The 14181-nt window shown below is 53.5% G+C and overlaps 1 protein-coding gene across 6 annotated transcripts in view; it reads left to right on the top strand.

Annotated features, from left to right (window-relative positions):
- SUGP2 (SURP and G-patch domain containing 2) overlaps positions 1 to 14181 on the top strand; it is a 24541-nt gene extending 10360 nt beyond the window's left edge. Inside the window, exons 5-12 of one of the 6 annotated variants that reach the window (XR_004425551.1) lie at positions 720 to 1207; positions 2246 to 2357; positions 5809 to 6302; positions 8351 to 8412; positions 10588 to 10724; positions 11373 to 11493; positions 11691 to 11803; positions 11995 to 14181. Coding sequence is in view for 5 of the 6 variants with exons in the window: in XM_033133732.1 (XP_032989623.1) it covers positions 720 to 1207; positions 2246 to 2357; positions 5809 to 6302; positions 8351 to 8412; positions 10588 to 10724; positions 11373 to 11493 (1414 nt within the window). In the remaining variant the exon portion in view is untranslated. Of the gene's footprint in view, positions 1 to 719; positions 1208 to 2245; positions 2358 to 5808; positions 6303 to 8350; positions 8413 to 10587; positions 10725 to 11372 lie in introns of all 6 variants that reach the window. The other 5 variants (XM_033133732.1, XM_033133731.1, XM_033133730.1 and 2 more) reach the window with 5 other exon arrangements.

Raw genomic sequence — 14181 nt, 5'->3', positions numbered from 1 at the left:
TGAGGTGTTTGCTATTTTGAGCAGTGGTGTCGGCCAGCGGGCAGAACTTGAGAGTGGGTCAGCTTCCCTTGGCTTCAGGCACCAGCCCTGCTGCACACCTGCCGTGTAGCCTTCTCCGCCAGGCATGGAGCTCTGCATCTCTGCTGTGCTGGTTTAAGGATGAGCTGAGATGTGCATGCAGAGTGAGTGTAAGATGAGGGATATGTCACAGCAGCTGTTTGTCATCTATTGCTACTACTTGTTAAACTGTCTTCCTTTTGCCTTATTGCCTCTTTACATGAATAGACCAACTTTTTAAAATTAAGGTTTTCATCATAAATGCAGTACTTGCTTATAGAGAAAGTGATGCAGTGGACAGGTCATTAGCCCACCATTTGAAGGGTGTCACTTCTGAAAATGGCATCTAGGAGCAATGCCTGTCGTGTGCTGGTAGCAGAATGCTCTTAGGACTCCCAGGTGACGGGTTCGTGTCGTGAGGCCACTGGAAGGAGGAAATGGCGGAGGAACCCACCAATGCTCAAAGCTCCTGGTTGCCCTGTGGTCACTCTGGGCAGGATAGGTGGCCTGGGCCCAGCTCTGGGTCCTTGGTGGAGCCAGGTGGAACCTTGGATAGCAAAGAAGCCATGTCGTAGAAAGGGATTGCAGAAGTGTATTTGCAGCAACGATTCGGTCTTGCTGGTGTCTTAGCAATGTCCCACTGCACCTGTTTTGTTACATAGGTTTCTGTCTGATGACAGTAGTCTGGAGTATAAATATTACAAGCTGAAACTCGCAGACGTGCAGCGGATGAGCCAGACCTCGCCAGGAGCGGATCAGAAGCCGGTGGCGGCAGAGTGTGCAGTGCGGGCCATGCTGTACGCCCAGGCAGTCCGGAGCCTCAAGAAGAGGCTTCTCCCGGGGCGGCGGCGGGGGCTGCTCCGAGCTCCAGGGCTCCAGGGCTGGAAGGTGAGGAGAGCAACCACCGGGACCCAGACCCTCCTCTCCTCAGGCACCAGACTGAAACACCACAGCCGCCAGGCTCCAGCCTCCTTGCAGGGAAAGCTGCCCCAGCCAGATGGAAATGACGCCGCCAAGGGCTACCCACCAGACTCAGCCAGACCTTCTCCTGGGGACCTCAGCCCGGAAGCCGCAGGCCCATCCCCCAAGCCAGCAGGAGTGGACGAATCCGAAGCCCCTCAGAGCTCGTCTCCCTGCCCAGCTGTTGATGGTGTGTACTCACTCCTGTCCCCCTGTTCTGGGCCCCGGCCCCGACTCCCCAGTCTCCAAGGGTCTCTGCAAAGCAGGACAGGGTGGGGGGTGGACTGAGCAGTGAGCAGTAGCAACAGGGACCTAGCTAGGACGGGTGCCTGAGGCGGTGCTTTCTCCTCTTGCTTCTTCGAGGGGGCAGCCAGAGAGTCCTATTGCACCCTTCCTCCTGACCTGAGGGTGCAGCTAACACAGGTGGCTGCCCAGGGACTCTGCGTCCTTGCAGCGTCTTCCTACTGGCCACCATGTGCCTGAGCCTGGGGCTTGGAGCTGCCTGATCGAGTTCTCTCTGTTCTTGCCCTCCTTACATTCCGTAGGGCTGCGCTGTTCTCATTCGGCCTCCTCTCCCCAGGTCTGTGTGTTCCCCCTCAGGGTTTGCTCACCTACAGTTTCTCCTGAAGTTACCAAGTTAGCCCCTTCTGTCTGTCCCGGCTGTTACCTTCTCCCTCTGCAACAAGCCTGCCCTCTGACCAGCGCTCCCACGCAGCACTAGGTAGGAACAGAGGGGAAAAGCCACACAGCCGCTGTCCTTTCTAGCTCTTGCTATGGAACAGGCAGCTCTAAACTGTGGCTTCGCATAGGAGCCAAGCCTGGTGAGCCTGCGTGTGTGTTTGTAGGCAGCAGCTGGTTGTCTGGGGCCGGTTGAGGTGATGTCCCTGTCACCCCCACCCACCCTATGTCCCACAGCAGCGCGCTGGGGTCGCTTCCCCTGAGGTTGCTGTCAGGCCTCTGGGAGAGGCAGTGGAGGTGCTCAAGGCTTCCGAGTCCTGGGCTGGCACTTCCGCCGTGTCCGTCGGCCAGCAGGAGTGTGAGACCAGTTCCAATTCAGGAGAGAGGGGAGCTGACCTCTCCTGGACAGAGCTGCAGAGTCACATCGCAAAGGGCGAGGATGCAGGAGGGGGCGCTCGGGCCATCTCTGTAATCAGTCTCCACGGCCCTATCGTGTCCACGCAGGACATGCAGCTCAGAACCAACGAGTGACAGTTGCTTTATTTTGCAGTTGACACAAAGACAATGGAGACTGCAGAGAAACTGGCCAAATTTGTTGCTCAGGTGGGACCAGAGATTGAACAGTTCAGCATAGAAAACAGCGCCGACAACCCTGACCTGTGGTATGTACTCATCACACCCTCCTGATTGGAATTGTTTGCCCCACGAGTGTCCTGAGAGCCTGCAGGTGTTCTGGCATACACGTTCCTGCCCTGGGGGTCACCCTGGGAGAAGTCGGGACTTCACTTCTGCTGAGTCAGGGCCATGAGGGAAAAGCATCTGTCCTGGGGGGTCGGGTGGGGGGATACCTGCCTCATTGGAGGATCGGGAGAACCTTTGTGGAGGGCTGTTTCAGATGGACCCGAAGGCCAAGCGGGAGTTCTCTAAGGGAAGGGAGATAGCTCCCTGGGCAGAGGGACGGTGTCCCCAGAACCTGAGCAGAGGCAGAACAGGGGCTGAGGAAGAGGAGGGCACTGCTCCCTGGTCACCCTGGCTGCTGTGAGCTGATGAGAACTCACTGCTCTGGGGTGATAGTGGCCCCTGGCCCAGGTGTGGGCAATACGCATTTCCACGCAGTGACGGCTGGGTACCCTTGTGGCAGGAGGGGCACCATTACATTCCCCATTCCTTAAACTCGGAGGCAGCTCTGCCTCTGGGGCGTGGGTTCTCCTTCAGTGTCCCCACTACTGAGCTGTAAACCTGCTGGTCTCCCCTCAGAGTTGTTGGGGAGTGTGTGGGAACAAGGGTTGTTTGCGTGCTGTGCACGCGGCATCCTACAGTCTGCTGGAGCGCTGGTCCCTCGCCAGCTCCCAACGTGCTGCAGAGTCGTGCTTGAGTCTAATAAAGAATACGGTTAAAACCTTCACATGTCCTAGAGCATGTCTGGGACCCAGTGATGACCCAAGTGTGGTCCTCTAGCTTGTTTGGGACCCTGAGTGGGCACTTCACGAGTGGGCCTTCTGCTTCCTGGGGGACCCAGCCCAGCTGCCTGGAGTACTGGCGGCCTTCCAGGCACTCTGCTTGCTTCTGCCTTTCCAGGCCTGGTGACCTCAGAGGAGGTGGCCTGAGGAGGAGGCCACCTGCAGGCCTCAGAGTGGGGCTGCCCATGGCACAGGGGACCTCACCCTGGCAGGGCCGGGCAAGCGGGACAGCTTAGTGCAAGACAGCCAGGAGTGTTTCATCAGTCCTGTTATCCCCTCATGAAAACTAAAGTTTGCAAGAGAACTCTGCATCCACCTGGGCACTTGGCACCACCAGGGCTGGGGGGTATTCCTCCCCCTCTGTGCAGCCTTTTCTGAGCAGTGCTCGTCAGAACACGCTCTTCCCTCCTTACCTACAGCAAGAGCCCTGGATTCCGCAGCAGCGTCAGTCAGGAAGGGTGATACACCTGGTCCCCCAGTGCTCATAAAATAGTTTGACACTCACTACACTCGGCAGTGTGCGTATTTGGGAAAGGCCAAGATGCCTTTGTGTGTCTTTGTCCTTGGAAGAATTGTACCTCTGATACAGCACTCAGTAGTCGCTTGAGTTGATTCATTTTGTGTGCATGGCTGTGCCATCAGTTTGATGTATAGTCAGGTTCATTCGTTCCTGCAGAAAAATTAGTTTTAGGTCTTTTGTCTCCCATTTTTTATTTAACTTTAAAAATAAGTATAGGATTTTCATGGTTGTAAACTAAAAATTATAAAAGGTAAGCTTGAAAATGGGATCACTGTATGGCTGGACCACGGTTACTGAACCCGTTCACCTGTTGACAGCATGTGAGGTGTTTTCATTTTGGGAATATTATAGGTGAAGCTGCTGTGAACAGTCGTGTACAAGGATTTCTGTGGACACCTGCTTTTATTTTTCTTGGATAAGTACCTAGGAGGGGAAAGGCTGGCTCCCATCGTGGGTCCACATTTAACTTTTGAGAAAACTGCCAACTGCCTTTCCAAGTGGCTGCACCGTTTTGTATTTTCAGCAGTCTGGACAAGAGTTCCAGCACTTGCTAGTATCCATCTTTTTAATGTCCCAATGTGGTGGGAGAGAGGGGGTATCCCTCTGTCTTTCGTTTATCTGAGGATGGACGATGCATAGGGGCTTCCATATTTCTTTAGTGAACTGTCTGTCTGAATCTTTGGCCTGTTTTTTGATTGGGTTGTTTACTAGTAATGAATTTTGAGAGTTCATTGTATATTCTTGATACAAGTCCTTTCTCAGACGATGGGCAGACATTTTCTCCTAGTCTGTAACTTGTCTTCTCATTCCAGCTGGATCTTGTAGGGGGCAGACGTTCTTAACCCTTTTCTCTATCGGGTTTTTTTAGCTTGTTCTTTCTTGATTTTTAAGAGCTCTTATCTGTGTTGTTGTACATATTTCCTTCTTATTTTGACATTTGTTTTGCATATAGGATGTTCTGCAGTGCAGAAGTGTTTCATGGATGCAGATTTCACAATTTTTTCTTCGATGGCACCTGTATACTGAGTCATAGTTAGAAAGAATCTCCCCACACTCAGTTTGTAAAGACATTGATGTTCTTTTCTTCCAGAACTCGTCTGGCTTGTTTTTTACATTTAGATCCCTGATCTGCGTGGGGTTACTGGGGCACAGAGGATACAGCATGGATCCAATTTAAATATTCAACAAATGGTCCCGACACCATTTTTTGAAAAGAGTGGTTTTTTCGCAGTGGTTTGAGCAGCCACCGTCATCAGAGGCTGTGTGGCCTTTGTGGCCTTTCTCTTGGTCTGTCTGTCCATCTGTCCGTGCACCAGTACCATGTTGTTTTCACTGTAGAGACTTCACACACCTTGTAATACCTGGTAGGTCTTGTTCAGAATCCTCCCAGATGTTCTCGCATATTCATTTTTCTTTATGAACTTTAAAATCATCTTGTCCAGATCTAGAGACAAATGATGCTTTTATTGGGATACTTTTTGACATTAATTCATTAACTAGAGGAGAATTGACATCTTCATGAGGTCAAATTGTCCAGTCCAAGAACAAGGGCTGTCTTTCCTTTGGTCCAAGTGTATTTTGTGTCTTTGGGCGTGTTTTGGTTTTCTATCCCAGCTGCAGCCCCTGGCTGTGGCTACGAGTCAAGGCGGCCCTCAGACTCAGAGGCACAGAGAGGCTTTATCACCACCATAACAGCTTCTCTGCAGGACGTGAGACAGGAGGTGCTACAGGTGACACATTTCTTCCATCTCGTGCCTGGAAGTGAGAGGGACCGAGAGTCACAGGGAGCACTCAGAGACCCATAAAGGCCTTTGATGTCACTAGAAAGGACTGACAGAGGCCAGGTCAGATCTCTGGGCTGCAGTGTTGGAGCTCGTTCCAGCACGTTCCCTGGTCGTCCCCGCATACCTTGTTCCTCCACCTTCCTTCCACGAAAAGCAATTAGGCCTCACATTCTGGCCCCTCAGACGTTCTCACTGGGAAGCTACACCATCAGCCATCGCTGGTAGAAAGAGGTCAGGTTGTTCACTCTTCTGTCCCACCCCCAGCACTGTCGGGTCCATTCGGAGAGCTCAGCAAATAAGAATATTCAGAGGACCCTCCAGTTAACCCGTGTATGTCGTCTTTATCCAGGTTTCTACATGACCAAAGTAGCACAGCTTTCAAATTCTATCGAAAGAAAGTATTTGAACTGTGCCCATCGATTTGTTTTACATCGTCTCCGCTGAACCTCCATGCCGGTGAGAGCGCCCTAGAGCCCGTAGAAGGGGAAGGAGAGTTTGAGGATGAACCCCCTCAGCAGGAGGCTGAGCTGGAAAGCCTAGAGGTGATGCCTGAGGAGGAGGACGACGACGAGGAGGAAGAAGAGGAGGATGAGGAGGGGGGTGAGGAGGCCTCCGCTTCCGGAGGGCCCTCCAGGAGGGCTGGAGGGGCTGCCAAGTCCGAGGGCAGCCCCCCTGCTGATGGCCTCCCGAGCGAGGCAGCCGAAGACGGCCCCGCTGACGCGCCTGCCCTGTCACAGGCCTCCTTGGGAGCCTGCTTCCCCCGGAAAAGGGTCAGCAGCAAGTCGCTGAAGGTCGGCATGATTCCGGCTCCCAAGAGGTTGTGTCTCATCCAGGAGCCCAAAGGTGAGTGCCTGCCATCGGTGCAGCGCCCCACACTCTAGCACCCGAGGAGGAGTTAGTGGAGCTTGGAGAGACACGTTAGAGACCTTGTGTGACTGTTTTGAGGAATTAACTGGCCCTCAGCCCAGGCTCAGCACAAGATAACCAGCTGGCCTGTCACCCTTGTCAGCCCCGATTCCACCACCAACCTGGACGTTACCGCCCGAATCCTCCCAAGCCCCACTCAATACAGGGTTCTTGGGTCTCGGATTTTTAACCTAAAACAGTCCTGGTGGTGTGCACACCACTCCAAATGTTCGTATGAAACTCATGTTTCCAGTTGGTTTAATGTTGAGCCTCTAAGGAGATGCTGCCGTGTAGTCTGTGGCTTGTACTGCCCCGAATGCTGCTCGGGTTTCCATCGTTGCTCAGAGTCCAGCAGGGGAGTCCTGGCTGTGGAGGGGCCGGGGCCGGTCATCTCAGCGTTTTCCTGCCTGTGGCCTTGGGGGAGCGCAGGCTTCTCAGCCAAGGAAGGCCTGGGGTGGTGACACCTGCTTATGGTGAGGACGCAGCAGGAGGACACGGGGCAGGGCGGCTCTCGGGCAGCTGTTAGTGGGAGCCTCATGCCCCATGGGGGCTGTCTCCCCTCCTGTGGGGAGGCTCAAGTTTCTTGAAGTGCAGTTTACCAGCCATAAAACGCACACCTTCCAAGTGGACAGTTCGAGGAGTTTTGGCAAATGTGTACAGTCAGGAACCTACCAGTACAGTGGAGCTGGAGCCCATCCCTAGAAAGTCTGTGTCCCTCCGCAGTCCCCTCCCCAGCCCCTGGCCACCACCGACTGTGTTCTGGCTTCGTGGTTCTGCCTTTTCTAGACTCGTTGAGTGCAATTGTATCGTGTGTGGCCTTTCGATGGGGGGACCATGGCCCAGGTTACCCCTTATGGCTCCTGCCCAGCCAGGGGTCTGCACAGCCAGGCCTGGGCTATGCTCAGAGTGTGGAGCTGGTGCCGCGATACCTGCGTGTGAAGTGGCCGCGGTAAACAGTGCCCCGTCATGTGTCACCTGTGTTTCTGTTGTTGACACATTCACACTCAGCAGTGTCAATGTTTTCCCACTCACAGAACTGTCCGTGGTTTGTGTTTGCAAACTTGGGCATGGCAACGGATTGCTAACTGTTCTACCAAACTCTGCGTCCTTCAGAACTCACCGCAGGTGCTGGTAGCATATTGGAATGTTTCACTTTGTCCTTTTTGTGTGTGGGGAAGTGGAGTCCCGTTGTGGAAGCTCTCAGTTCTCCGATTGAGTGAGTGATGAGACAAAACCGGGCCTCTGATCTCCCCTTCGTCAAAACAATAACAATAATGACGGGAGTTTTGTATGAGAAGCATGGTTGTTTTTGCTGTAAACAAAACAACCTGTGTACAAGTCTGTGTGGACTTTAATTCCTTTTTTTTTTTTTAAATTTTATTGGGGAACAGTGTGTTTCTCCAGGGTCCATCAGCTCCAAGTCGTTGTCCTTCAATCTATTCGTGGAGGGCGCAGCTCAGCTCCAGGAGCCGTTTTCAATCTTTAGTTGCAGGGGGCACAGCCCACTATCCAATGCGGGAATTGAACCCGCAACCCTGTTGTTCAGAGCTCGCGCTCTAATCCACTGCACCATCCAGCCACCCCTGGACTTTAATTCTTTATCAGTGGAGTTGTCGCAGAGGCACTGGGGAGCTCAGTGTCACACATAGGTCGTTTGTACAGCAAAATGTGTTCCTGTGGACTTGGAGCACGATCCACGTATCAGGTCCTTCATCATAAACGTAGGCACCTTCCGTTTAATTAAGGACACACTCTCACAGCAAGGAGCCCTCAGTGGAGCCCACACGTTCAGCCTCTGTGTTCCGTGGTCATGCGGTTCCTGAGAGGAGCAAGGCCAGGCTGCTGGTCTCGTGCAGGTCGTAACCACCTTCTGTTAGCAGAGGGGCTGTTAGTCCAAACCACAGCGCCCTCACGTTCTCTCTCAGAAATCTGGGGAAGCTCATATAAGTGTGTGTGTATATATATATATTTCTTTTGTCTTTCAGTTCACGAACCAGTTCGCATCGCCTACGACAGGCCCCGGGGTCGTCCCATGTCCAAAAAGAAGGTGAGCGTGACCATTTGTGAGTCCTCACATGTGACATAGTCAGTTGGAATTTATCAGAGTCTCAAAGGACACGGGCTGGCGATTGAGCTGTACTCGTACTTCAGACGGGGTGCTGATGTACAAAGCACAACAAATGCCTTTTCTCTGCCGCGACTTCTGAAAACGATTTAGCTTTGTCCAAAGCGCAGGAGAGTATCCATGACATCGCTGGAGCCCGATCGGTGCAAGGAATAGAGAGAGAAACTTGATAACGTCTCAGCCCTCGAGCAGTTCAGATTTAGTGGATTGTAATTGTGGTTTGAAAGGCAGTTAAGCAGAGAGTGTGTGTTAACTGGTTGGCCTAGGTGCCAGGCCCCACGTCCCACCCTGGGGCAGCAGCAAGTAGGGCCAAAATGCATGACTAGGTCATAGCGGGTGCTGTGGGTGCTGAGAAGCGGGTTGTTGGGCAATGGAATAAGGTGGGGTCGGGGGTGCCATTTGATGAGGAAAGCAGGGAAAATCTCCCTGAGAGGTAACGTTTGTTTGGTCATCTAGGGAGGGCCTTGGAGAGGCCCCCAGGTGAGCAAGAAGCTTTTTGTGCCCAACTGGGGTGATGAACATGGGGAGGTGAGTACCCAGTAGAGGCAGCGAGGACCCAGGTCACTCAGGCCTGTAGACAGATGTCTGCACTCTGTGCACAGATGTGGCTCTTCTCTGGGGAAGGCCCTCAGGGACCAGTGGCGGGATTTCGACGGAAGATGTGGCCACTGTGGTTACTGTGTTGAGAGCAACCTGTAGGATGGGGGTCGGGCAGCCAGGGATAGGACGGGGGAAGCTGGGCCAGGTAGGACTCGCAGGTGGGTTGGATGTGGAACAGCAAAAGCCAAGAGTCCAGGGAGACGCCAGGGTTGTCGGCCCGGGCAGTTAGGAGGAAGGAGCTGCCATTGGCTGAACCGGGGGGTGCCCCTGTGGGAAGCAGATCACCAGAAGAAGACGGAGGTGAATTCCAGATGGCCAGGCAAAGTCACCGGGGACATGTGAAGACATCATAGGTCCCTAGAAGTCAGGGAGGTGAGCAGCAGCCCCCATGCTGAGTGCAGCACCAGTCTCAGCGGCCAGATGAAGCATCACTGCGACCCCAGCTACGGCAGGAGGAGGGGCCTTCCTTCCTGTGCCCGGAGTTCGTGGTCCTGCTGGTGCATTGCGGGCCAGCACACAGGTGCCTGGTGAGGCATCAGCCGAGTTCAGGTTCAGGTTGGCCACCTCATCTTGGCATGTAACTGCTGAGCCTCCATCTGTACATCTGTCACACCTACCCTGGAGGGAGAAAATACCTTGAGGATTACACGAAATGCGTGTTAACCTGGTATGCAGGGGTGTCCTATAGACGCGGGTCTCCTTTTGGTGACTGGAGGAAGGGAAGAGGCCTCGCCTGCAGTTCGCTGTACACCGCAACCCAGGGGTGACTCTTAGACACAGACTGAAAGCGTACAAGACCTGTCCAGGCCGAGCTGCCCCCTGTTCCTTCTGTTGCTCCCACCAAGCACTTTCCTGCAGTGGGGCCGGCCTGCTGTTTGGGGACCCTTGGCCAGCCTTTCCCACCCTCCATTTGTCTTAGCTGTTCTTCTCTGAGCCTGGGAGGGCATGACAGACACCTTCTCGTCATCTCAGTGGCAGGTTCCACCTTCTCTGTTCTCCAGGTCACTTCCTGATGGTGGGCTCCCCCCCAGGGCTGGCAACTCCTGCCTGTCGTTCCCCTGGCTTTCCCCTGTTCTTCAGCCTACACACGTGTCTCCTACACTGCTGTTTGTACTCTCCTCCTGCCCCTGCCAACAGCAAGCTCCTCCTTCCCTGAGTCCCTACGTGCCTCCTTAAACGTCCTTCAGGTGGACGTCGGCCCACCATCCTGCCGAGACTCCTGGTACCCTCACCTCCCAGCTGCCCCCGCTGCTTCAGTACCTCATGCGCACACACGCTGCTTCATACCTCAGGGCGGACGTCACTTCCTGTCCTGGACTCTCAGTGCCTCTCTAGGTAGCTTTGTCCCTTCTAGGGTGAGAACGGGGTGGGAGACCATGGCTTGATCGTGAGTGTCTGGGGAGTCAGGCCTCAGGGGGCGTTAGTGCTGAGCAGGCTGGAGACCCTGACTTGGGGCACTTGGCTGCAGCCACATGCCGCACTCTGCTCTTTCCTCAGAAACCCAAGGACCTGGACTTCGCCCAGCAGAAGCTGACGGACAAGAACCTGGGGTTCCAGATGCTGCAGAAGATGGGCTGGAAGGAGGGCCACGGGCTGGGCTCCTGTGGGAAGGGCATCCGGGAGCCTGTCGGCATGTACGCGGCGGGGCTGGGGGGGGCGGGGGGCACGTGCCTGGGAGAAGAGGTTTTCTCTGGGATTCTGGTCCCAATTCCTTTGACCCGCAGCCTAATTCTTGGTTTTCCTCACGCTGAACATGGTTTCACGTTTGCAGTTATTTTTTATTAGCCAGGGGAGTCCAGATGAAATGAGAAGCGGACATTTCCATAGGCAGGTGTTCACCCGGCTCCTGGCTCTGTTTGTGCAGATTATTTAAATGGCTTCTTGGCATCTGGCATTTTGGCCACATTTATTGTCATAAAAGCTGAGTGGTGATTCTGGGTAGTTCTACCAAGAACCACTTTCCCTTCCCTAGGAACCCTTATGCAGGCCTGTCAGGTGGAACCCGGCCCAGAACTGGTTAAACCCATGAATGGCCAGCAGACATTTCATGCACAACTGGGCTTGGCACCTATGGGGGCGCCTCTACTGTAATCGGGCTCTTGAGCACCCACACAGACGATGCCCCTGTTCGCTGTACAGATTGCATCTCCACAGTCCCTCTGCTTTGCCATCACGGTCACATGTCCCACTACTCTGTCCACTCTGACTGCCTAAGCCATTTCCAGTGTCTTGGAGGCCAGGTGTGGGTGCGGATGTGGCTAACTCTGAACTTTGCTCTGCAGGGGAATGGCCTCGGAAGGGGAGGGGCTGGGTGCCGACGGGCCGGAGCATAAGGAAGACACGTTCGACGTGTTCCGTCAGAGGATGATGCAGATGTACAGACACAAACGGGCCAACAAATAGGTACGTGCACAAGCTGGCGCCTCGGGCGACCTGCCTAAGCCGGGTTCTGACAGCAGCCACGTTTCCTCCAAAAGTCAGTATTCCCCATGCCCCAAAACCAAAATCAAAGTGCCACCCAAAAAAAAAAGAATCCGAAAATTCTGTGAGGGAAGCAAAAGGAGTCTTTGAATGCAATGTGTACCCCTCTCGTCTTCCAGGTTTGGCTAAAGGAGCGAGTCCCACGCTCCCTGCGCAGCTGCCTGGGGCCTGCCTGCGGGGCCTGGGTGCGGGCTCCCAGGCCACCCCAGGAGTGGCCTTGCGTCCCATAAGTGTAAGAGCAACCTGGAAGCTGGCCGCAGAGTACGGTCACTTGGTTTCCCTTTCTGAGGGTCTTCAAATCCTTTTCCTTCTGAAGGGCCTTGGGCCTACGACTGTCTTCGTCCTTCTCCTCTCTTTTTAGTTGCCCTTCCCACCCGTGATTTCCAGCTCGGTTTTGAACAAAATCATTCTCTCCTTGAATAGATGAAAACCATTGGTGAGAAAGATAAGCCCTGAAGCAGCAATTACCCTAAAAACGCCACCTCTGTCCCGGATCCACCGTGGAGCCAGTTCCCAAGTTGGTTTGGTGTGTACACGAGAAGCAAACGTCTCTGCAGTTTCTGGTGCGGAGGTGCCGCTGGCTTTTCTGTTTCTTAAAGGAAAAAAAATGCACCATTTCCAATCTGCTTTTGCCTTTCCTCCTCTTCCAGATGCTTTGGGCAGCACGTCCCCTCCAAGTCTTTCCTGGTTCCCCCTCAGAAGGTGGTACTGCCCGGGCAGCACCGGGACAGTAGTGCTTGGGAACTAGCTCCTGTCTGTTTTCCCGTCCAGAGCACGTTGCTCTCTAGAAGTGCTCTGTTAGCAGACTTGATGCTGAAACGGTTACCGATCGTGTCTTTTCGTTTCCAGAAGTTAAATGGGATGTAATCTGCGCTCTGGCACCACAGCCTGTGAGTGGGAGCTCTGAAGCTCTTTGAACAAGTGGAAATACTTGATTCCACAAACATGTTATTTTATGGAGTCTCATCTCTTAAGTACATCCCAAGAGACTTAATGAAATCTTAGCAACAGTATAATATCAGTGTATTCAGTGGGGAGTAGTCACTACACTGATGAAACTTTCCCCAAATTTAGAGGTCTCTTCAGAATCTACACAGAAAGCTACACTTTGGTTTTTCTTTTTAAACCACATAATGGAGCCTCCTACAAAGCGGTGGGGGTAAACTCTTCAGGACTCTTCAGTTTTTGCATGTGTGGCAGTGGAAAGAGTTGCTTTTTTAGGGCTCTTCTACAGAACAGAAAGGATCTTCTTGGGTGGGCTCTGCAGCTGTATGCCATTCAAGGCGTATGATTGCCACCCCCTTCCTTCCGGCTTCTCCCAGTGCTTTGCAACTACGTGCGAAATTCGCAGGCTGTGGGATTCTCAGCCCTTCCTCCTAAAGCAGCAGTGGTGAAGCTTTAAATGTGTGGGAAAACCTGGAAAACTTGGTCGTACTGATAGTACAGCAGTGAGTTACTGTGTCAGCTGCTTTTATTGGCTGTTAAGAAAACCATGCTTTCCCAGAGCACAGACCTCCCAGCTCCTCTGGTCTGTCTTGTCTGTCTGTCCTGCCATTCACTGTAGCAGCTCACCTTCCTGGTGCCTCCTCTTTTCATGTCTGGTGTAGCCCCCAGCTCTCTGCCTGCTTCTGGTCACTTCTGTAGCTTTGGCAGACCTCTGTGGCCCTGGCAATGCTGGTGGTCCTTCAGCAGAGGTGAAGCAGCCTGCAGGGGGCTGTGGTTTGGGGAACCACAGCTGTGGAAGTTCATCTTCTCCTCTCTTGCCTAATCCTTCCATCAGCCTTCCATTTGGCCGTGCTTGGGCCACAGGATGCCACTCTGAGAACAGGACCTTGGTCCCCAGGGCCTTTCAGAGTGCCTGCTGGCGAGCCATGCACATTTTCTCTTTCTCTGGAGCGTAGCCCTGACTGTCGTCTTTGCCCTGACCGTTGTATTCACTCTGTCCTCGTGCGTTCCTTCTTGGCTTTCTCTGCTTTCATTCACAAGCAAAATGCTTTAGGAATTCCCAGGGACTCCCTATTCCCGCAGCCTCCTGCCACTCCTCCTCCTGGGGACATCCCACTTTGAGCTGACACGGTGAGCTTTTGGCAGACGTTAAAGGAAACAGCTACTTCTTGAGCCTGGAAAGTCCTCTGGGCACTCAGGTGGCGCTTCTCCTGGGGAGACAGCATTGAGGCGTTGGGACACCGGGGCGAAGCACGGTGGTGCGCCCTGCGCCCGCTGCCGGCCGGGGACCAGTGGTGCCAGCCTCTGCGCCACCTGGCTCTCTCTGCAGGGAGCGTGCGAGCGCGCGTGTGGGAGTGTGGCCTCGTCAAAGTCACAGCGTCTTTTCTATCATTCTAGTTCCAGGGTCTCTCCCGTGAGGACGACAGGCATCCGGAAAGTGCTAACTCGCCACTTTGGGTGCTTACTGTCTGGCTTGTTTCCATCACTGGAAATCAGATAGAGAATTTTAGTGTTTTCGGTCCTTGGTAAAACCTAGAAGACATTGTGATGTTACAAAATGGAAGTTTTGGGTTTTGTTTTTTTTTGTTGTTTTTTTTTTTGTTTTTTAATCTAAGAAGTTGTGAATGTTGTTAATCATTTAGCAGTTGCAATAAATGTAGAGGA

This window comes from Rhinolophus ferrumequinum, chromosome 18, assembly GCF_004115265.2.
Source record: "Rhinolophus ferrumequinum isolate MPI-CBG mRhiFer1 chromosome 18, mRhiFer1_v1.p, whole genome shotgun sequence".
NCBI classification, from domain to species: domain Eukaryota; kingdom Metazoa; phylum Chordata; class Mammalia; order Chiroptera; family Rhinolophidae; genus Rhinolophus; species Rhinolophus ferrumequinum.
The sequence above is the reverse complement of the archived record's forward strand: the minus strand, read 5'-3'. Positions and strand labels throughout refer to the sequence as shown.